The sequence below is a fragment of the Brienomyrus brachyistius genome, unplaced genomic scaffold (genome assembly GCF_023856365.1).
Source record: "Brienomyrus brachyistius isolate T26 unplaced genomic scaffold, BBRACH_0.4 scaffold36, whole genome shotgun sequence".
Classification (NCBI taxonomy): Eukaryota; Metazoa; Chordata; class Actinopteri; order Osteoglossiformes; family Mormyridae; genus Brienomyrus; species Brienomyrus brachyistius.
In genome coordinates, this window is record NW_026042311.1 from 2,552,046 (window position 1) to 2,569,990 (window position 17,945).

Below are 17,945 nucleotides of genomic sequence, written 5' to 3' on the forward strand. Positions count from 1 at the left end.
GACCGGCTTTGCTGTGACTAAAGACCATGTCAGATAATCGCTGTAAATACTGGATCCTCATGGAGCGCAACTCCGGCGCCGGAATCATCGTTTGTATCAGAATCCAGGTCCAAACTTGACAGGCGGCTCTTCCCTCCGACATTTCCTGAACTGTTTCATAAGCTTCAGTTCCCGCTTCGTTAGGGGAAGCTGTGCTGTTTTTATATCGTACAGAAACATAAAGTACAGGCGGCCTGATGGGATTAATAATTCTTCCTCCTGCCTACAGACTCCTGCCAATTGATGCTGGACCCCAACACAGCACATAGACACCTGTCTCTGTCAGGGGGGAACAGGAAGGTGACATGGGGGGCAGAGCAGCCATATCCTGATCGTCCAGAGAGATTTGACAGCTACCCCCAAGTTCTGTGCAGAGAGAGTCTGACTGGCCGCTGTTACTGGGAGGCTGAGTGGGATGGATATGCAGCCCTGATAGGAGTGACTTATAAAGGGATCAAGAGGAAAGGAGAGAGTGACTGTGTGTTTGGATACAATGACAAGTCATGGTGTCTGCGCTGTTATACTAACAGTTACTCTGTCCAGCACAATAATAAAAAGACTCTCATATCCATAAAGCCCTCAGGCCCCCACAGAGTAGGAGTGTATCTGGACTGGGGGGCTGGTGCTCTGTCCTTCTACAGAGTCTCCTCTGATGGACTGACCTTCCTGCACAGATTCACCTCCTCATTCACTGAGTCCCTCTATCCAGGGTTTTATGTTCATAGAAACTCCTCAGTGTCACTGTGACGTGTTGCTGGTTCTCCTGGTAAAAGGGTAAAATCTCTGCTTTTAAACCTTTATAATCCTTTTTACTCTGAAATGTACAGTACTGTGCAAAAGTCTTAGGCAGGCAAAGAAAATGATGTTTAGATTATCCTCCTGTTGGTGTAAAACTATGATATGATGCCTGTCAAAGTGTGTCAGCTTCGCCATTTCAGAACCTCTGCTAAAATCATCCTAGTATTTGCAGTGACTGTCCAGTACAGCCATGTATTTTTTGACTTGGCCACTAACACACCTCATACAGCTAGTCAATCTCTCACCGACTTTTTAAATCCATCCATCCATCCATTTTCCAAACCGCTTATCCTACTGGGTTGCGGGGGGTCCCGAGCCTATCCCGGAATCAATGGGCATGAGGCAGGGAACAACCCAGGATGGGGGACCAGCCCATCGCAGGGCACACTCATACACCAGTCACTCAAACATGCACACCTACGGGCAATACAGCAACTCCAATTAGCCTCAGCATGTTTTTGGACTGTGGGGGGAAACCGGAGTACCCGGAGGAAACCCCACGACGACAAGGGGAGAACATGCAAACTCCACACACATATAACCCGGACACTTGAACCCGGGTCCCAGAGGTGTGAGGCAACAGTGCTAACCACTGCACCACCATGCCGCCCCGACTTTTTAAATCAATATATTTAATTATTTAATTGAGCTGTTGGTGAAATTTAACAAAATCATGGAACGGCTGAGGTGCCCCTGAGGAGAAGTTTGGGAACTGAAGCAGTGTTCATCTAGCCATCCAACTAGATATCAGTAACTTTTTAGAAAACAGAAGAAATTATTACTGGTTTTTATTGTGTCTGAATTTGCACACATTATGATGTTAAATTGTGTTTTTTGTTCTAAGCCAAAGTACACTTGCTACCCAGATAAACAGCTTTAAACATTTCTTTGGACTGCCTAAGACTTTTGCACAGTACTGTATGTTTGACAAAAAATAAATAACTGTCTTCAGTGAGCTGAATAAAGATGAAAAATATAGTTTAATAGTTTTTTTCTCTGACTAAAATGTAATTAAATGTAATCCTGATTGGGGGGGGCTATCCCCTTCTCCTGTATATGTACATTTTATATATTATATATTTATGTCCATTTACTGTATTTCCTCCCTGTACAATGACAATAAAGGCTTTCTGTTCTGTCCTATTAATGTCCTGCTGCAGCGTCACCCAAAGCGTAACTGAGTAACATAATGAAACCACAGTCTGCTGGATTAAGTAAAATTAACTGTATTACTGCATCTGAACATAACTGACACAATGACACTCAATCAATGTATATAATAATCATTTAACAGGAGACATAACAGACACAAAAAACACTGGAAAATATAATTATGTCCTGTTACTCTCCTGGTTCAGTGGATTAAAATAAAACGTCTGGTTGCTCCCCCGTCGGACAGAAGGGGTAGGTGCCCAGGCAGCCTTGCCACCCCCACCCCACTGTAAAAGGTCAGGTTGCCCCCCCCCCTTATCTGTCTGGCCCAGATGCAGTAAATTGATACTTAGACAGACACTGAATCCATTTCCCCCTCCCACCCACGACTGGCAAAAGCCACTAAATTTATCTGTGTTAATTTATGCTGTGACATTTTCAATTCGACACAAATCTGCACACACATTTACATGTATGTAACAGTTTTATTACCTTGTAAATAGTCTGTAGGGTTTGCAAGCTACCCACACGTCTTTGATGTAACTAATCATAAGTTTATAATAGAATAATATAGATTTGCGTATCCCAGGAACAACGGGAGCAGGCGGGAACCAATCCTGGGCGGAAACCAACCCTGGGACTTCAGGAGAAAACAGCCCAGTCATTCAGCACTCGTCACTGACAACAGTGCTGTGGAGGTGGTCAGCAGCGTCAGATTCCTGGGGGTGCAGATAACTGACAGTCTGGACTGGTCACCAAACACAGCATCACCGGGTAAACGGGCTCAGCAGCGTTTGCACTTCCTGCGCCGGATGAAGAGAGCTTTCCTCTCCCATCCTCAGTACCTTCTACCGAGGCACCATAGAGAGCGTGCTGACCAGCTGTATCTCCATCTGGTTTGGTAGCTCGAAAGCCTCAGACAGGAAATGGCTGCAGAGAGTGGTGAGGCCTGCAGAGAGGATCATCAGGACTTCTCTTCCAACCATCCAGGACATTGCGCACAAACACTGTCTCAGCAGAGCCTGTGACATCATCAGAGACTCCGCCCACCCCCACCACGGACTGTTTTCCCTGTAGCCACCCCCACCCCACTGTAAAAAGTCTGGTTGCTCAGCATCAGGACCAGGACAGTCCGATTCTGTAATAGTTTTATTCCTCAAGCCATTAAACTCCTGAACTCCCAATACCTCATGGTAATATATTTTTATGCATATTCTATGTTAATTCCACTTTATATTCTTTTTTAATTGACTCTGCTGGGCCGATGATGAGTCAATGCAACATAATTTTGCTCTGACGTGCACTAACCGGTGTATGTTCTGAATGACAATGAAGTAGCCATTCTATTCTATTCTATTCTATTCTATTCTATTCTATTCTATTCTATTCTATTCTATGTCTGGATAAGTATGGGCTGGAATACAGAGAGAAGCTGGTGGCCAAAGCAGTGACGGGTCATGAGTGGCAGATGCTCTGGGGTCCAAAGAGGAGTTAGAGAGGTTGCCAGATATGCATTTTATGTTCACTGCAGCCCACACTATTTGCATCTTGTCATTGTTTTCTTTATTTTTTTATGCATTAAAATTTTTCAGATAAATAACAGAAAAAAACAAACAACACATACCATACACCCCCACAACTAATTCCCATTAATAAGTAAAGCACAAAAAAAATAATAATAATTAAATAAATTAAATAAAAAGGGGGGGGGGGGAAACAGGCACTATGTTCTAAGAATTATGCTGCAGACTCTGTAAAGGTACAAAGGGGTGATAATTAGTATAAACCTCATCTGTCTGGGGCTTCCTTTCTCATCCATAAACTGTAGTATTGGATCCATATTCTGGTAAAGCTTTTAGTGCTGCCTGACGTATCGTATCTTAACCTCTAACCATGGAGAACTCCCCTGCAGATATCACTCTCCACAATTCCCCCTTTTCATCTCTGAAAAGAGATCACCTGTGCGATTGGGGAATTGCGACTCCCCCTTTTGATCTCCGCTAGGAGATCACTACTTATGGTGAAAGTCTTCTTCCCTGAGCTCCTACTCCCCATCCGGAAGGGTGAGGAGTGGTGTCACATTTCTCTATGGTGGACGTGATCAGTCGTATGGACAGGGCTCGCAGGCAGGGGATGCAGCAGCACCCACACGTGACCAATATGGCAGCGAATGTAGCCAGCGATAGCAAGAGAGAACTCAGTAACCCTTTCCACTGACCGAACATCGAGACCATCCACTCATCCCAGATGCTGTCTATGCCCGAGTGCTCATGCATGGTTTTGGACAGCGTTTTTAGTCCATCCCGGGTCGACAAACTGCACCGGGCACGCCTGGGAGGAGGCGACGGACAGGACGAGACTGGGGAACCAGGACCTGAAAGAAAAGAAAAAAAAAGGACGGGAAAGGTGGACAAACAGGTCAGAAAAGGGGACACAGAGGGAACAGGCGGGACAAAAGGACCGGGAGTGAACGAAGGGAACCCAGGAGGACAAGGAGCAGAAACAGGAGGAACAAAGCGAGGGACAGGAAAAGGAGGAGGAACAAAGGGACCAGGGACGGGAACAGGAGGAACGAAGGGACGAGGGACCGAGAAAGGAGCCAAGGAAGGAGGGAAAGAGGCAGGGGAGCAGGGAGAGAAGGCGGGGGAAGAAAGGGGAGCCCGAGGGAGCCCCAGTGGGCAACGGGAGGACGAGCCAGGGGGCCGGGCGGGAGGGACGCCAGCCCTGCACCTGTGCCCTCTCCCCTTACGGGACACAGACACAAGGACCCTTGGCCGGGGTCAGGCCCGTCAGGAAGAGGGTGAAGGGGTTACCAGAAGGATCCCCGAGGGATCCCATTCAAGCTCCTCCACCTCCGAAGAGGGAGGAGCAACGATGGAGTCCCCTGGGACCTCCTCGGGGACTGGGGCAGACAGGACTGGAGTAGGGTCAGGAACGGGAATGGGGCCAGGAACAAGGGCCCTAGGGGTCACAGTCATAGGAGGTGGAGGGAGCGCCTCGGGCGTGGGCGCGGGAGCTGCAGGCAGAGGGAGCTGCGCTGGCGGCTGTGCAGGTGGCAGCGCAGGCGGCTGCTCGGGCTCTGGGGCTGCAGGTGGCAGGGGGCCGGGGCTCTCCGCAACAGGAGAAGCCTCTTTAGGTCCTCTGCTATCTTCTCCAAGTCACCCTGAGGAGATGCAGGGGTGAACGTGTCGAAGCCTTGTAGCAGCTGCGCGGTGAGCTGGTCCACCTCCTGGGAGCCTTGCATGGCCGGTTCTTCCATCACCCTCTAGTAAAGTCCCTGGAGTGTGAAGAACTGATTGGCCCTGGAGGCTTGGGCGATCCTGCTGCTGGCTACGGGCGTAGCCGAGACCTCTAGCTGGGGTGCAGCGGTTGCAGCAAGCAGAGGCGAAGGGAGGGCCTCGGGAGTGGCTGCCGCAGGCGGCGGGACTGGTAGGTGGCCCCTTTAAGAGTGTGGGGCACCCGCGGGATAGCGTCCTGCACCGCTCTGGCCCCTCGGTTGGCTAGCCGCTCGGGCCGGAAGATATACCGCTCTAGGGGCAACGATAGCTCCCTGGGGTCCGGCTCCGGCTCTCGGAGCAGAAGGGGTGCGAAACGAAAGAGAGGAGAGAGACTTAAGATGTGAAAACACTTTAGTGCACTGAACCGGGTTCCCGAGACCGTGGACATTCCAACTCACTGAAGTAAGATGAAGCACCATAACCTCTGTGTACCATAGAAAAATAACAAACTGTATTATAGCAGCAGTGACATAATAATTTGCCCCAAAATAAAAAATATGACAACCAAAAAATAAAAGAAGCACACACACACTTAACCCAAACTCGCCCCCACGCCGTTCCCTCATCCCTGAGAACAGGGAAAACCCCCCGTACACCAACCGGGGTTACTCAAGGTTAATTAACTATGAAGGTAGTAAAGAACACCACTAACTTTAACTAACCTTGGTTTGCTTTGCTTCCCCTCTGATAAAAGAGTAACAAAAGCATATAATAACAGTTACAGTTTGTGTTATAAATTACTGGAACTCAGCTTACAAACTTAGAGCGTACTATAAGAATACAAAACTTACTAGGAGCGGAGCTAAGATTTAACTGCATAACTAAGTGTCCGGTGCCTTTGCAATATGCACAATGCGTCCGTTTCCGTTTTGAAAAGGCAGCTAAATGAGCGATCTGGCAGGTGATGGGCTGGTTACTTCACCCGATCTGCAGTGTATTCGCGAATGTCTCTGCTTCCTCAGGAGTGCTGAACACCGACGAGCTGGTTCCCTGGGGGACCCGGAGGCGTGCTGGATACAGAAATCCTATTCGGGTCCCTGCCTGCTTCGGCTTCTCTCTCACCCCATCAAAGAGCTGCCGTTGTTTCATTATCTCTGCAGGAAAATCTGGGAAAATGTGGATCTGTTTTCTGTTGTATTTCAACGGGTACTGCTTTCGTGCCAACTGCAGAATCCGCTCTTTTACTCGGAAATTATGAATCCTCACCAGCATGAACTTCTCTGTTGCACTGTTGGCAGCTGGGTGGTAGATTGAGCAGCACATAGGAGCAATTCCTCTTTCCCTGAGGAATGAGTGGAATACAGTGGCTGTAATCTATGGTCCATTTACAGTGATCGAGAATGACTGGTTACATTAGTCACACTGCTGCGGTATCCTTACACTGCTTCAGTGGTGACAGATGATACAAAACCTTTGGACCATATTCAGTAGAAACCAGTAAGAGTGATGACAAACATGCAGCCACCAGGCCCTACGGGTGCAGGCCTCGCCACCAGGCGCTCGCCGTCGAGCCCCACCTCCAGGTCTGGCTTCAGGGGAGGGCCCCAGTGACCTGCATCCCAGCAAGGGAAACCATTAATCCATGTTTCTTGTTGTCATATGGGGTCTAATACAATACAATATAATTTATTTTAATTTAGTGCCATTCAGAACAGCCATCCCAAGGCACTTACATGGATGGTAGAAGCTGAACAGGTCATTTTAGCCAGGAAGGCCGCTGCTGGCATTCTTTCTCGAATTTTTAAATTCTTTGCGTATTATTATTGTGTGGATTTCTCATGGACTGAATATTACTGTAGATATTCTTTTGTACTTTGCTGGATGACCCTTATTGGACAGACTGCTTTGGGTTTACCTGCTCAACACGTTGGGTCATAAATTAGGTTGAACTTATATCAAGAATTTGTTTTATTGATTTTGAGGAAAATTATATCTCAGTAATCATTGTTATTGTTTTATCACCCAGCCCTGTTCTGACAATATCCAGTCCCAGCTTATTAGGGCTGTCAATGGATTAAAATATTTAATTGTGATTAATCACACAACTGTCCTTAGTTACTGTCCATACTGTTGCAAACTAAATTGTGAATTTATTCAACATTTATCATTTATGCAAAATACTGTGTGTCATGATTCCCAAAAGGCAGAGTAAAGTCATGTTCATGGTCGTTCATGTGAGCTGTACACAGAAACTATACTTATGATTCCATTTGAAGAGTTCATGTAATGAATATGGGGCTCTAATTCAGTGGTCTAATGGTCCCTCCCTTCCTTTATTGGCAGGATTTCTTATCCTTTAATCCAAATCGCCACCCAGTCAGAGAAGAGTGTGTATCTGACCATGACAAAGGAAAGCAGTGACAGCGAGGTCCTGCTCTTCAAGCTGGTCAGTAACCGAGGGCGAGTGGGCTGTACTGGGCCGTCACAGAGACGCACACCTTCTACAGGAGAGCCAACACACATGAAATGCTCAGTGGAATGGCACAAATATCAGCTCGAAGAACCATCAAGGATCCAAATATGTTTAGAGGACAAATGAAACAGCCAGATGAGAAGCAGTTTGCTGGAAAAGCTCCATCGCCAGTGTCAGTACTTGGGGTCCCATGATGCCGTTGTGTACATGAGATCGTATCTACTTGGGGTCCCATGATGCCGTTGTGTACATGAGATCGTATCAACTTCGGGTCCCATGATGCCGTTGTGTACATGAGATCGTATCTACTTGGGGTCCCATAGTGCCGTTGAGTACATGAGATCGTATCTACTTGGGGTCCCATGATGCCGTTGTCTACATGAGATCGTATCTACTTGGGGTCCCATGGTGCCGTTGTCTACATGAGATCGTATCTACTTGGGGTCCCATGATGCCGTTGTCTACATGAGATCGTATCTACTTGGGGTCCCATGGTGCCGTTGTGTACATGAGATCGTATCTACTTGGGGTCCCATGATGCCGTTGTCTACATGAGATCGTATCTACTTGGGGTCCCATGATGCCGTTGTCTACATGAGATCATATCTACTTGGGGTCCCATGATGCCGTTGTCTACATGAGATCGTATCATCAGTGCTACTGGTTATCATCAGAGCTCTTATAAAACCAAAATCACATCCATCATTTTCTGCGTACACAGTGAAATTCTGAGCATATCCAAGCCCAGGTAGCTTTTGAATGACTGGTTCACTTTATACTCCTTACTTTTACGTCAAGCACATTAATGTAGTAGGTGGATGCGAGGAAGTTGTCCTGGCAAAGATTTAATCTCCACCACACTGTCTGAGCGGCATGCGTCAGAGGTTTGAATGGTACCATTGCGAGCTGAGAAGGAAGGAGATGTTTGTTTGTTTGTTTTTCTTGAGTATGCTCTGTCGTCTCTAAAGTGCAGGATTATTTTTTTTATTGTCCAAGATGGTAATTTTCGGCAAAATCTCTAAACTGTCCCTTATTCTACATAAAGCAGACAAGTGCTTTGCTTTGTAGAAAGAGCACAGCTCAGTGACTGACTCTCAGCCGTGGACAGGAACTGCCTCTGGAACCAGTCCTGATAGTGCTTCTGCTGGCCAAATTGGATCTGCAGCCACAGAAAATATACGGAGTGACAGAGAACCTTGGCTCCATACTGACCTGCCGTTAACAGTGTGAGTAACCGTAGTCCTATCAGCTAAGACACGACACAAAAAATACATGCAGAAAAATAAACGTGTTTTTAAACTACTAGAAACACCCACAGGGTCAGTGTCCAAATGAGTCGATCTACAGAATTACTACTTAACTTGGTATAAAGAAGGTCTCAGCTATGTGGTGTACGTATGTGTGCGCTTTTACCCTCGAGGTCACACTTGGTATAGACTCTACATGAATAAACTCTATTTAATGTATATAATATTATATGTGTATTTATAATTTTCTAGAGACACAAAACCCACTGACCTTGACACCAGAATGTGGTGTCACAATTGTTTAGGATGTTGTTGTATGCAGTAGCATTACAATTTCCCTTCACTGGAACTAAGAGGCACACACCTGTTCCTGCATGACAGTGCCAATCTCCTTTTAACACTTTCTGGACCATAGGGCTCCTTACTTGACATGAGTGCATGACCTCACTAACACTCATGTGGCTGAATGGACAGAAATCTCCACAGCCACACCCGCAATCTTAGTTACTTAGTTACACCCGCAAGCCTTCCCAGAAGAGTGGAGCTTATAATACCCGTAAAGGGGGACTAAATACAGTATGAAATATGCAACAAAAAAAGAACAGAAATCAGGAAGGGGCAAATACATTTTCATGGCATACATATAAGATATGTATACTGTATGTGTGCTTTTTAATCTAAAGATAGATATAGATCTAACGGTTTTTCTCTCTCTACAAAATTAGAAAAACACTTATAATAATGTTATTTTTATCAGAGCAGTTCATTTTTAAACAGCCATGGAATGAATATGTACATATTATGTATGTATATCATTGAGCTCAGAACTTAACATTTTAACTCTCGCATCAGAGACAGTTCTTTACAACACGAAGCAGAAAGCAAGAAGACGTCCACCATGATCTACCTCGGCTCAGATATGCTCAGAATTTCAGTGTACCTGTCATGACCTGCACGTCCAGTCCTCGTGTGTGCCGCGCCCCCTCCTCGAGTAGGATAGGAACGTCTAAGGTAAGACAGAATAGGATGTGGTAGGATGAGAATGGCTAAGTTATGATATAATTTGATGTGGTGGGATTTGAATGGGTAAGATAGGATAGAATAGGATAAGGTAGGATAGGAACGGGTAAGATAAGATAGGATTAGGTAGGATAGGAACGGGGACAGTAAGATAGAATAGGATGTGGTAGGATAATAATGGCTAAGATATGATAGAATAGGATAAGGTAGTATAGAAACAGGTAAGATATGATATAATAAACTGGTTAGGAAAGAGTAATATAAGATAGAATTGAATAAGGTAGGATAGGAACGGCTAAGGTATGATAGAATAGGATAAGGTAGGATAGGAACGGCTAAGATATGATAGAATAAGCTGTTTTGGAACGGCTAATATAAGATATAATAAGATAAGGTAGGATAGGAATGACTAAGGTAAGATAGAATAGGATGTGGTAGGATAAGAATGGCTAAGATATGATGGAATAGCACAAGGTAGGATAGAAACAGCTACGATATGATAGAATAGGATAAAGTAGGATTATAATGGCTAAGATTTGATAGAATAGGATAAGGTAGCATAGGAATGGCTAAGGTATGATACAACTGGATAAGGTAGGATAGGAATGGCTAAGGTAAGACAGAATAGGATGTGGTAGGATGAGAATGGCTAAGTTATAATAGAATATGATGTGGTGGGATTTGAATGGGCAAGATAGGATAGAATAGGACAAGGTAGGATAGGAACGGCTAAGATATGATAGAATAAGCTGTTTTGGAACGGCTAATATAAGATATAATAAGATAAGGTAGGTTAGGAATGACTAAGGTAAGATAGAATAGGATGTGGTAGGATAAGAATGGCTAAGATATGATGGAATAGCACAAGGTAGGATAGGAACGGGTAAGATATGATAGAATAGGATAAGGTAGGATTATAATGGATAAGATTTGATAGAATAGGATAAGGTACGATAGGAATGGCTAAGGTAAGATAGCATAGCATGTGGTAGGATAAGAACATGTAAGATAGGATAGAATAGGATGGTAGGATAGGAATGACTAAGGTAAGATAGAATAGGATAAGGTAGGACAGGAACGGCTAAGGTATGATAGAATTGGATAAGGTAGGATAGGAATGCCTATTGTAAGACAGAATAGGATGTGGTAGGATTAGAATGGGTAAGATATGATAGAATAGGATAAGGTATCATAGGAACGGCTAAGGTATGATAGAATTGGATAAGGTAGGATAGGAATGGCTAAGGTAAGATAGAATATGATGTGGTGGAATTTGAATGGGTAAGATAGGATAGAATAGGATAAGGTAGGATAGAAACGGGTAAGATAAGATAGGATTAGGTAGGATAGGAATGGGGATAGTAAGATAGAATAGGATGTGGTAGGATAATAATGGCTAAGATATGATAGAATAGGATAAGGTAGTATAGAAATGGGTAAGATATGATAGAATAAGCTGGTTAGGAAAGAGTAATATAAGATAGAATAGGAGAAGGTAGGATAGGAACGGCTAAGATATGATAGAATTAGCTGTTTTGGAACGGCTAATATAAGATATAATAAGATAAGGTAGGATAGGAATGACTAAGGTAAGATAGAATAGGATGTGGTAGGATAAGAATGGCTAAGATATGATGGAATAGCACAAGGTAGGATAGAAACAGCTACGATATGATAGAATAGGATAAAGTAGGATTATAATGGCTAAGATTTGATAGAATAGGATAAGGTAGCATAGGAACGGCTAAGGTATGATACAACTGGATAAGGTAGGATAGGAATGGCTAAGGTAAGACAGAATAGGATGTGGTAGGATGAGAATGGCTAAGTTATAATAGAATATGATGTGGTGGGATTTGAATGGGCAAGATTTGATAGAATAGGATAAGGTAGGATAGGAACGGCTAAGATATAATAGAATAAGCTGTTTTGGAACGGCTAATATAAGATAGAATAAGATAAGGTAGGTTAGGAATGACTAAGGTAAGATAGAATAGGATGTGGTAGGATAATAATGGCTAAGATATGATAGAATAGGATAAGGTAGTATAGAAACAGGTAAGATATGATATAATAAACTGGTTAGGAAAGAGTAATATAAGATAGAATTGAATAAGGTAGGATAGGAACGGCTAAGGTATGATAGAATAGGATAAGGTAGGATAGGAACGGCTAAGATATGATAGAATAAGCTGTTTTGGAACGGCTAATATAAGATATAATAAGATAAGGTAGGATAGGAATGACTAAGGTAAGATAGAATAGGATGTGGTAGGATAAGAATGGCTAAGATATGATGGAATAGCACAAGGTAGGATAGAAACAGCTACGATATGATAGAATAGGATAAAGTAGGATAATAATGGCTAAGATTTGATAGAATAGGATAAGGTAGCATAGGAACGGCTAAGGTATGATACAACTGGATAAGGTAGGATAGGAATGGCTAAGGTAAGACAGAATAGGATGTGGTAGGATGAGAATGGCTAAGTTATAATAGAATATGATGTGGTGGGATTTGAATGGGCAAGATAGGATAGAATAGGACAAGGTAGGATAGGAACGGCTAAGATATGATAGAATAAGCTGTTTTGGAACGGCTAATATAAGATATAATAAGATAAGGTAGGTTAGGAATGACTAAGGTAAGATAGAATAGGATGTGGTAGGATAAGAATGGCTAAGATATGATGGAATAGCACAAGGTAGGATAGGAACGGGTAAGATATGATAGAATAGGATAAGGTAGGATTATAATGGATAAGATTTGATAGAATAGGATAAGGTACGATAGGAATGGCTAAGGTAAGATAGCATAGCATGTGGTAGGATAAGAACATGTAAGATAGGATAGAATAGGATGGTAGGATAGGAATGACTAAGGTAAGATAGAATAGGATAAGGTAGGACAGGAACGGCTAAGGTATGATAGAATTGGATAAGGTAGGATAGGAATGGCTAAGGTAAGACAGAATAGGATGTGGTAGGATGAGAATGGCTAAGTTATGATAGAATATGATGTGGTGGAATTTGAATGGGTAAGATAGGATAGAATAGGATAAGGTAGGATAGAAACGGGTAAGATAAGATAGGATTAGGTAGGATAGGAATGGGGATAGTAAGATAGAATAGGATGTGGTAGGATAATAATGGCTAAGATATGATAGAATAGGATAAGGTAGTATAGAAATGGGTAAGATATGATAGAATAAGCTGGTTAGGAAAGAGTAATATAAGATAGAATAGGAGAAGGTAGGATAGGAACGGCTAAGATATGATAGAATAAGCTGTTTTGGAACGGCTAATATAAGATATAATAAGATAAGGTAGGATAGGAATGACTAAGTAAGATAGAATAGGATGTGGTAGGATCATAATGGCTAAGATTTGATAGAATAGCATAAGGTACGATAGGAATGGCAAAGGTAAGATAGGATAGCATGTGGTAGGATAAGAATGTGTAAGAAAGGATAGAATAGGATGGTAGGATAGGAATGATTAAGGTAAGATAGAATAGGATAAGGTAGGACAGGAACGGCTAAGGTATGATAGAATTGGATAAGGTAGGATAGGAATGGCTAAGGTAATATAGACGGAGCTCCACTCCAACAACTGCTGCAAACACCGCGCCTCCCTGAATACCATCACCTATCAGCTCATCAGCCTCTGCAAGCAACTGCCAAGACCCCCCCCCCACTCTGTGAACTAATAGAAGGAGGGAAGTTACCAAGGACGTGGTCCGCGCAGGCAGCAGAGCTGTATGCCCTAACTCAGGCTTGTAAGAAAATGAGAAACCAAAAAGTGACTATTTTTACTGACTCAAGGTTTGCGTTCGGCGTCTGTCACGACCATGGGGCACTGTGTAAACAGAGAGGATTTCTCACAAGTTCAGGCAAACCTATTCAACATCACTCACTTGTGCAGGACCTTCTCCAATCCATTCAGCTGCCAAAACGTTTAGCCATTGTGAAATGTAAGGCACACACTAAGCAAAAGGACGAGGTGAGCGTGGGGAACAACTGGGCTGATTGGTGGGCAAAGAAAGCCGCCACGGACCCAGAGGCCCCAGTGAAGCTGATGATGTGCATTACTACTAATCCTGCTGACCTTTCTCTCCTGCAGACAGGGGCAACGCCAGAGGAAAAAGCAAACTGGAAACAAAAAGCTGGAGTGTTGGGGAGTGATGGGGTCTGGAGGGAACAAACAACTAATCTTCCTTACCTCCCAAAGTCTGCCTTTCCAGGATTGGCAAAGGTGGCCCATGGATTGGACCATGCCTCACGCGATGCAATGGTTCAGTTTCATTCACGGCTTCATTCACGGCTTATGCTCAAACTTATGTTTCCAGGTGTTCTACATGTATGACTCACAACATGGGTCGTGCGCTGAAGCCACCAACTGCCACGACTCCTCCTGCTGAAGGTCCTTTCTAACATTTGCAGATGGATTTCATAGAACTAACACCCTGTAGAGGTTATCGCTATTGTCTGGTGGTTGTTGATCTCTTTTCCAGATGGGTGGAAGCCTTCCCGGCCAAGCAAGCAACGGCCCAGATAGTTGCGAAAAATCTGTTAAAAGAGATAACCCCACGATGGGGTGTTCCAGCCCGCATTACCACTGACAATGGTACACATTTCTCTAAGGAGTGGTTCAGAATCGACCTGCAACACTACTGCGCTTATCACCCGCAGAGTGTAGGGATTGTAGAAAGAGCAAACCATATGCTGAAATTAAAATTGGCAAAACTGTGTAGTGACACGGGACTAGATTGGGTGACGGCCCTGCCGATTGTGTTGGGGGCAATGAGGGGCCGCCCACACCAGCAGACAGGGTTGGCACCGTATGAAATACTAACAGGACGACCAATGCCAGTCCCATTTCCAGGGGGACGGGTGACCCTGGAAACTGTAAATGGCGACCTGTTAACCTATCTGTCTAGCTTACAGGAGACTCTGAAGGAGCTGCATCAGCAGGTCAAAGCCGCTACTGAGCCAGCAGAGGGACCGAACACATTGCTCGTCCGACCCGGGGAGTGGGTGCTGATCAAGGACCTGAGACGCAACCACTGGAACCAGCCCCGCTGGAGAGGACCATTCCAAGTCCTGCTGGCCACCCCACACGCTGTGAAAGTTGAAGGAGTGACTGCATGGGCTCACCTGTCTCACTGTCGACGCACTGCACCACCGCTGGAGAAGTGAGGAAGACAAAGGAAAATGGACTGATACTATTGGTGCCGCTACTTGTGCTCACATTGTTGTTGTGTATTGTGCTTCTTGCTTATTTTCTGCATTACCGTTCGTCACCAGTGACGTATGTCACCGGGGGCAAGGGGCCAAGTACTGAGTATCCTACTAATGTTTTTTGGAGATATGCAAACTTCCTAGCGGAAGATGATGATAGGTGAACAATTGTGTGATACAAGATTGACATATTGTATCAAAGGGGGGAGTGTGATAGAAAAGATTATGCAAATATATATACATATCTTATCAGTAATGAATAATAGAACTTATAATGGTGCTGTTGATTTACCTATAATGATTGAAACAATATAACCTCACTTGAATCATTCTGATGTATCAAGCACAATGTACTAATGCAAGCTTGCTTACTATAAGTAAAGGGATTTCTATTTTCTATGAAGGAACTAACGTTTGCCATAGTGCAGCTTGCTCAGCAAGGGCCCGGGTCAGCATGACCTGGAAGTGAGATAAAAGTAATTGGGTAATTGGATAAATTTAACTCTACTCAGTATGAAACAGCAAAGGAAAATTCCATTCAGGTTGCCCTGTTCTGTGCTGATAAGCCTCAATAAGCAGAAGTGCCTGGTGTCTACAGACACCTGATCCTTTTCTTTGAACTATCTGATGATGGCATTTTTGGCTATAAGAGATGTATGCACGTGTTGTTCGGAGAGCAGAACACGAGACGCATGATTGCTGAGTGTCTGTTCCCTTTGAGCTCATCGGATAATAAAGTTTGTCAAACACTTAAGCATCGGACTTCGAGAAATTTCTTTCACGCTCTGTTAATACTGAATCTGTTGCATGAGGTTCCGCCTGTCTTCCCAGACAGATTGGACACCACATCTGCAGCTGTCAGTCCCAAACTGTAAATGAAGCAGCCAAGGCATCAGTCCACACATTTTCATCACAAAATCACCCTAAATAAAATGACTGCTATGGCTGGTTATCAGGGTAACACGGAACAATGCTTGTATACATGTCCCTATGCACCTTACAAAAGTTATAAGCCTTTAATATTTGGCTATTTTGTTTTCAGAGGTCATTTAGCAAGAGGTAATACTAATGATTATCAATGTATTCAGATGGGTTCAGTATGTTTCCTAATCATGTAATACCTGATTTCCTCTTTTGAATCCATGATTTCCTCAGATTCTGAACTGCTATCAATCACAATTGGTGCACAGACATTGATGTACTCACTGTGAAAAAAGAGATGAGTTTCAGTCTATCAAATGTAACACATTCCAGGAGCAAACTTAAATTCATTCAGACTTATGTACAGAAGTTGCTTGGTGTGAGCTGCTGGGCTGAGTCGGCCATCTCTTGGGCTTTTGCTACTGTCTTTATTGCACAGACAATACAAGAATGAGCATTACAACATACATACTTAAATACAAAACTAAAGTATCAGGATGGGGTTTTCATCACAGAATGCTGTGTACGTCTTGGCTGGATGACTGGGATGTTGTGGCTGACCTAAAAAATGTAAATGTCGGTTAAGTCATAAAAAAAATGCTTTGACAATCTAACATTCTGCACAACCTAATATGTAATATTATAATATATAACCTTACCAGTCTTCTCTTTGAGGTGTACGACTTTCAGAGCTGTAAAGAAAACCAGAAGATCAAAGACCAAAGTAAAATTATAATTATTAATAAACGTAATAAATCAAACCGTACTACATGCCCTTGTATTTGAACATGCATCCTGAGAAAATGTAATGCACTGTAACAATGCTGTACGAGTGGCAAAGTTTAAATGGAATTTCCTTGAAACGGACGAACCAAAGTGTCCGAGAGACCGGATGCACAGGTGGGCATCCTGACAATTACGACATCATCCTCATCATCAGAACTTGTAATGTCTTTATCACTTATTAGATTTTTAAATTGTGGGAAACATAATTGCTACTTCCAAAATAACACCATCACTAAATCACTAATAAACAGCTTCAAAGTAGTTCTAGTCCATTTACAAAAAAAATTTAAAAATCAATAAAACTATGTAAGAAAACACTGTGCCTCTTTTTATTATAAGGCATTGCCATGACTTACCTATAGATAAGAAGGTTTCCAGGAGACAGATGCACAGTGTGATGCGCTGCTATGCTTTTCCAATAGCCTCTTTGTACCGCTCAGTTGTAAATGGTGTTTCTGTTCCAGGTATATTTCTGACCCCTGTCCCATCAGCGTAGAGCAGGTCATACTCCCATCCTCCAGGTCCTGATTGAAATCCTTCATTGTCTTCAGCACAGCAGACAAGAACTGCTCATATGACCAATTAATGTCAACAATTAGAGGCAGAGTTTCCCTCTCACTGGTTCCCTCTCAAATTACATCCACGTCTTGTTCATGACTCCAACATTAATCTAGGGTAGAAAAACAAAATGCAATAAAAGATTTAGTTAGTAATAATGCTACAATCGTCCTTAGGAATAATATGTAATATAATTATTATTAATATTATATGTAAGCCAGTATACCTTTACTGTTATTTTTGCATCTTTGGTGGGTCGCTTAATGAAAAACGTCATGTGTTTTCTGTATTTACAGCACGTTTTGAACTTTCAAATGCAGCGCGTTTTAGAAATTGCATGTGTTTTTTGTATTTGCAGCACGTTTTAGAAGTTGCATGTGTTTTTTGTATTTGCAGCGTGTTTTAGAAGTTGCATGTGTTTCCTGTATTTGCAGCGTGTTTTAGAAGTTGCATGTGTTTCCTGTATTCGCAGCGTATTTTTAACTTTCAAATG

The 17,945-nt window shown here is 43.3% G+C and overlaps 2 protein-coding genes across 2 annotated transcripts in view; one reads left to right on the plus strand and one right to left on the minus strand.

Annotated features, from left to right (window-relative positions):
• The window catches only part of LOC125722026 (NLR family CARD domain-containing protein 3-like), a 65,658-nt gene extending 64,582 nt beyond the window's left edge, over window positions 1–1,076 (plus strand). The window contains exon 11 of the mRNA XM_048998275.1: window positions 269–1,076. Within this exon, the coding sequence (XP_048854232.1) occupies window positions 269–786 (518 nt within the window). The 3' untranslated portion in view covers window positions 787–1,076. The remainder of the gene's footprint in view (window positions 1–268) is intronic.
• The window catches only part of LOC125721991 (E3 ubiquitin/ISG15 ligase TRIM25-like), a 162,884-nt gene that overhangs the window by 105,803 nt on the left and 39,136 nt on the right, over window positions 1–17,945 (minus strand). The window lies entirely within an intron of this gene.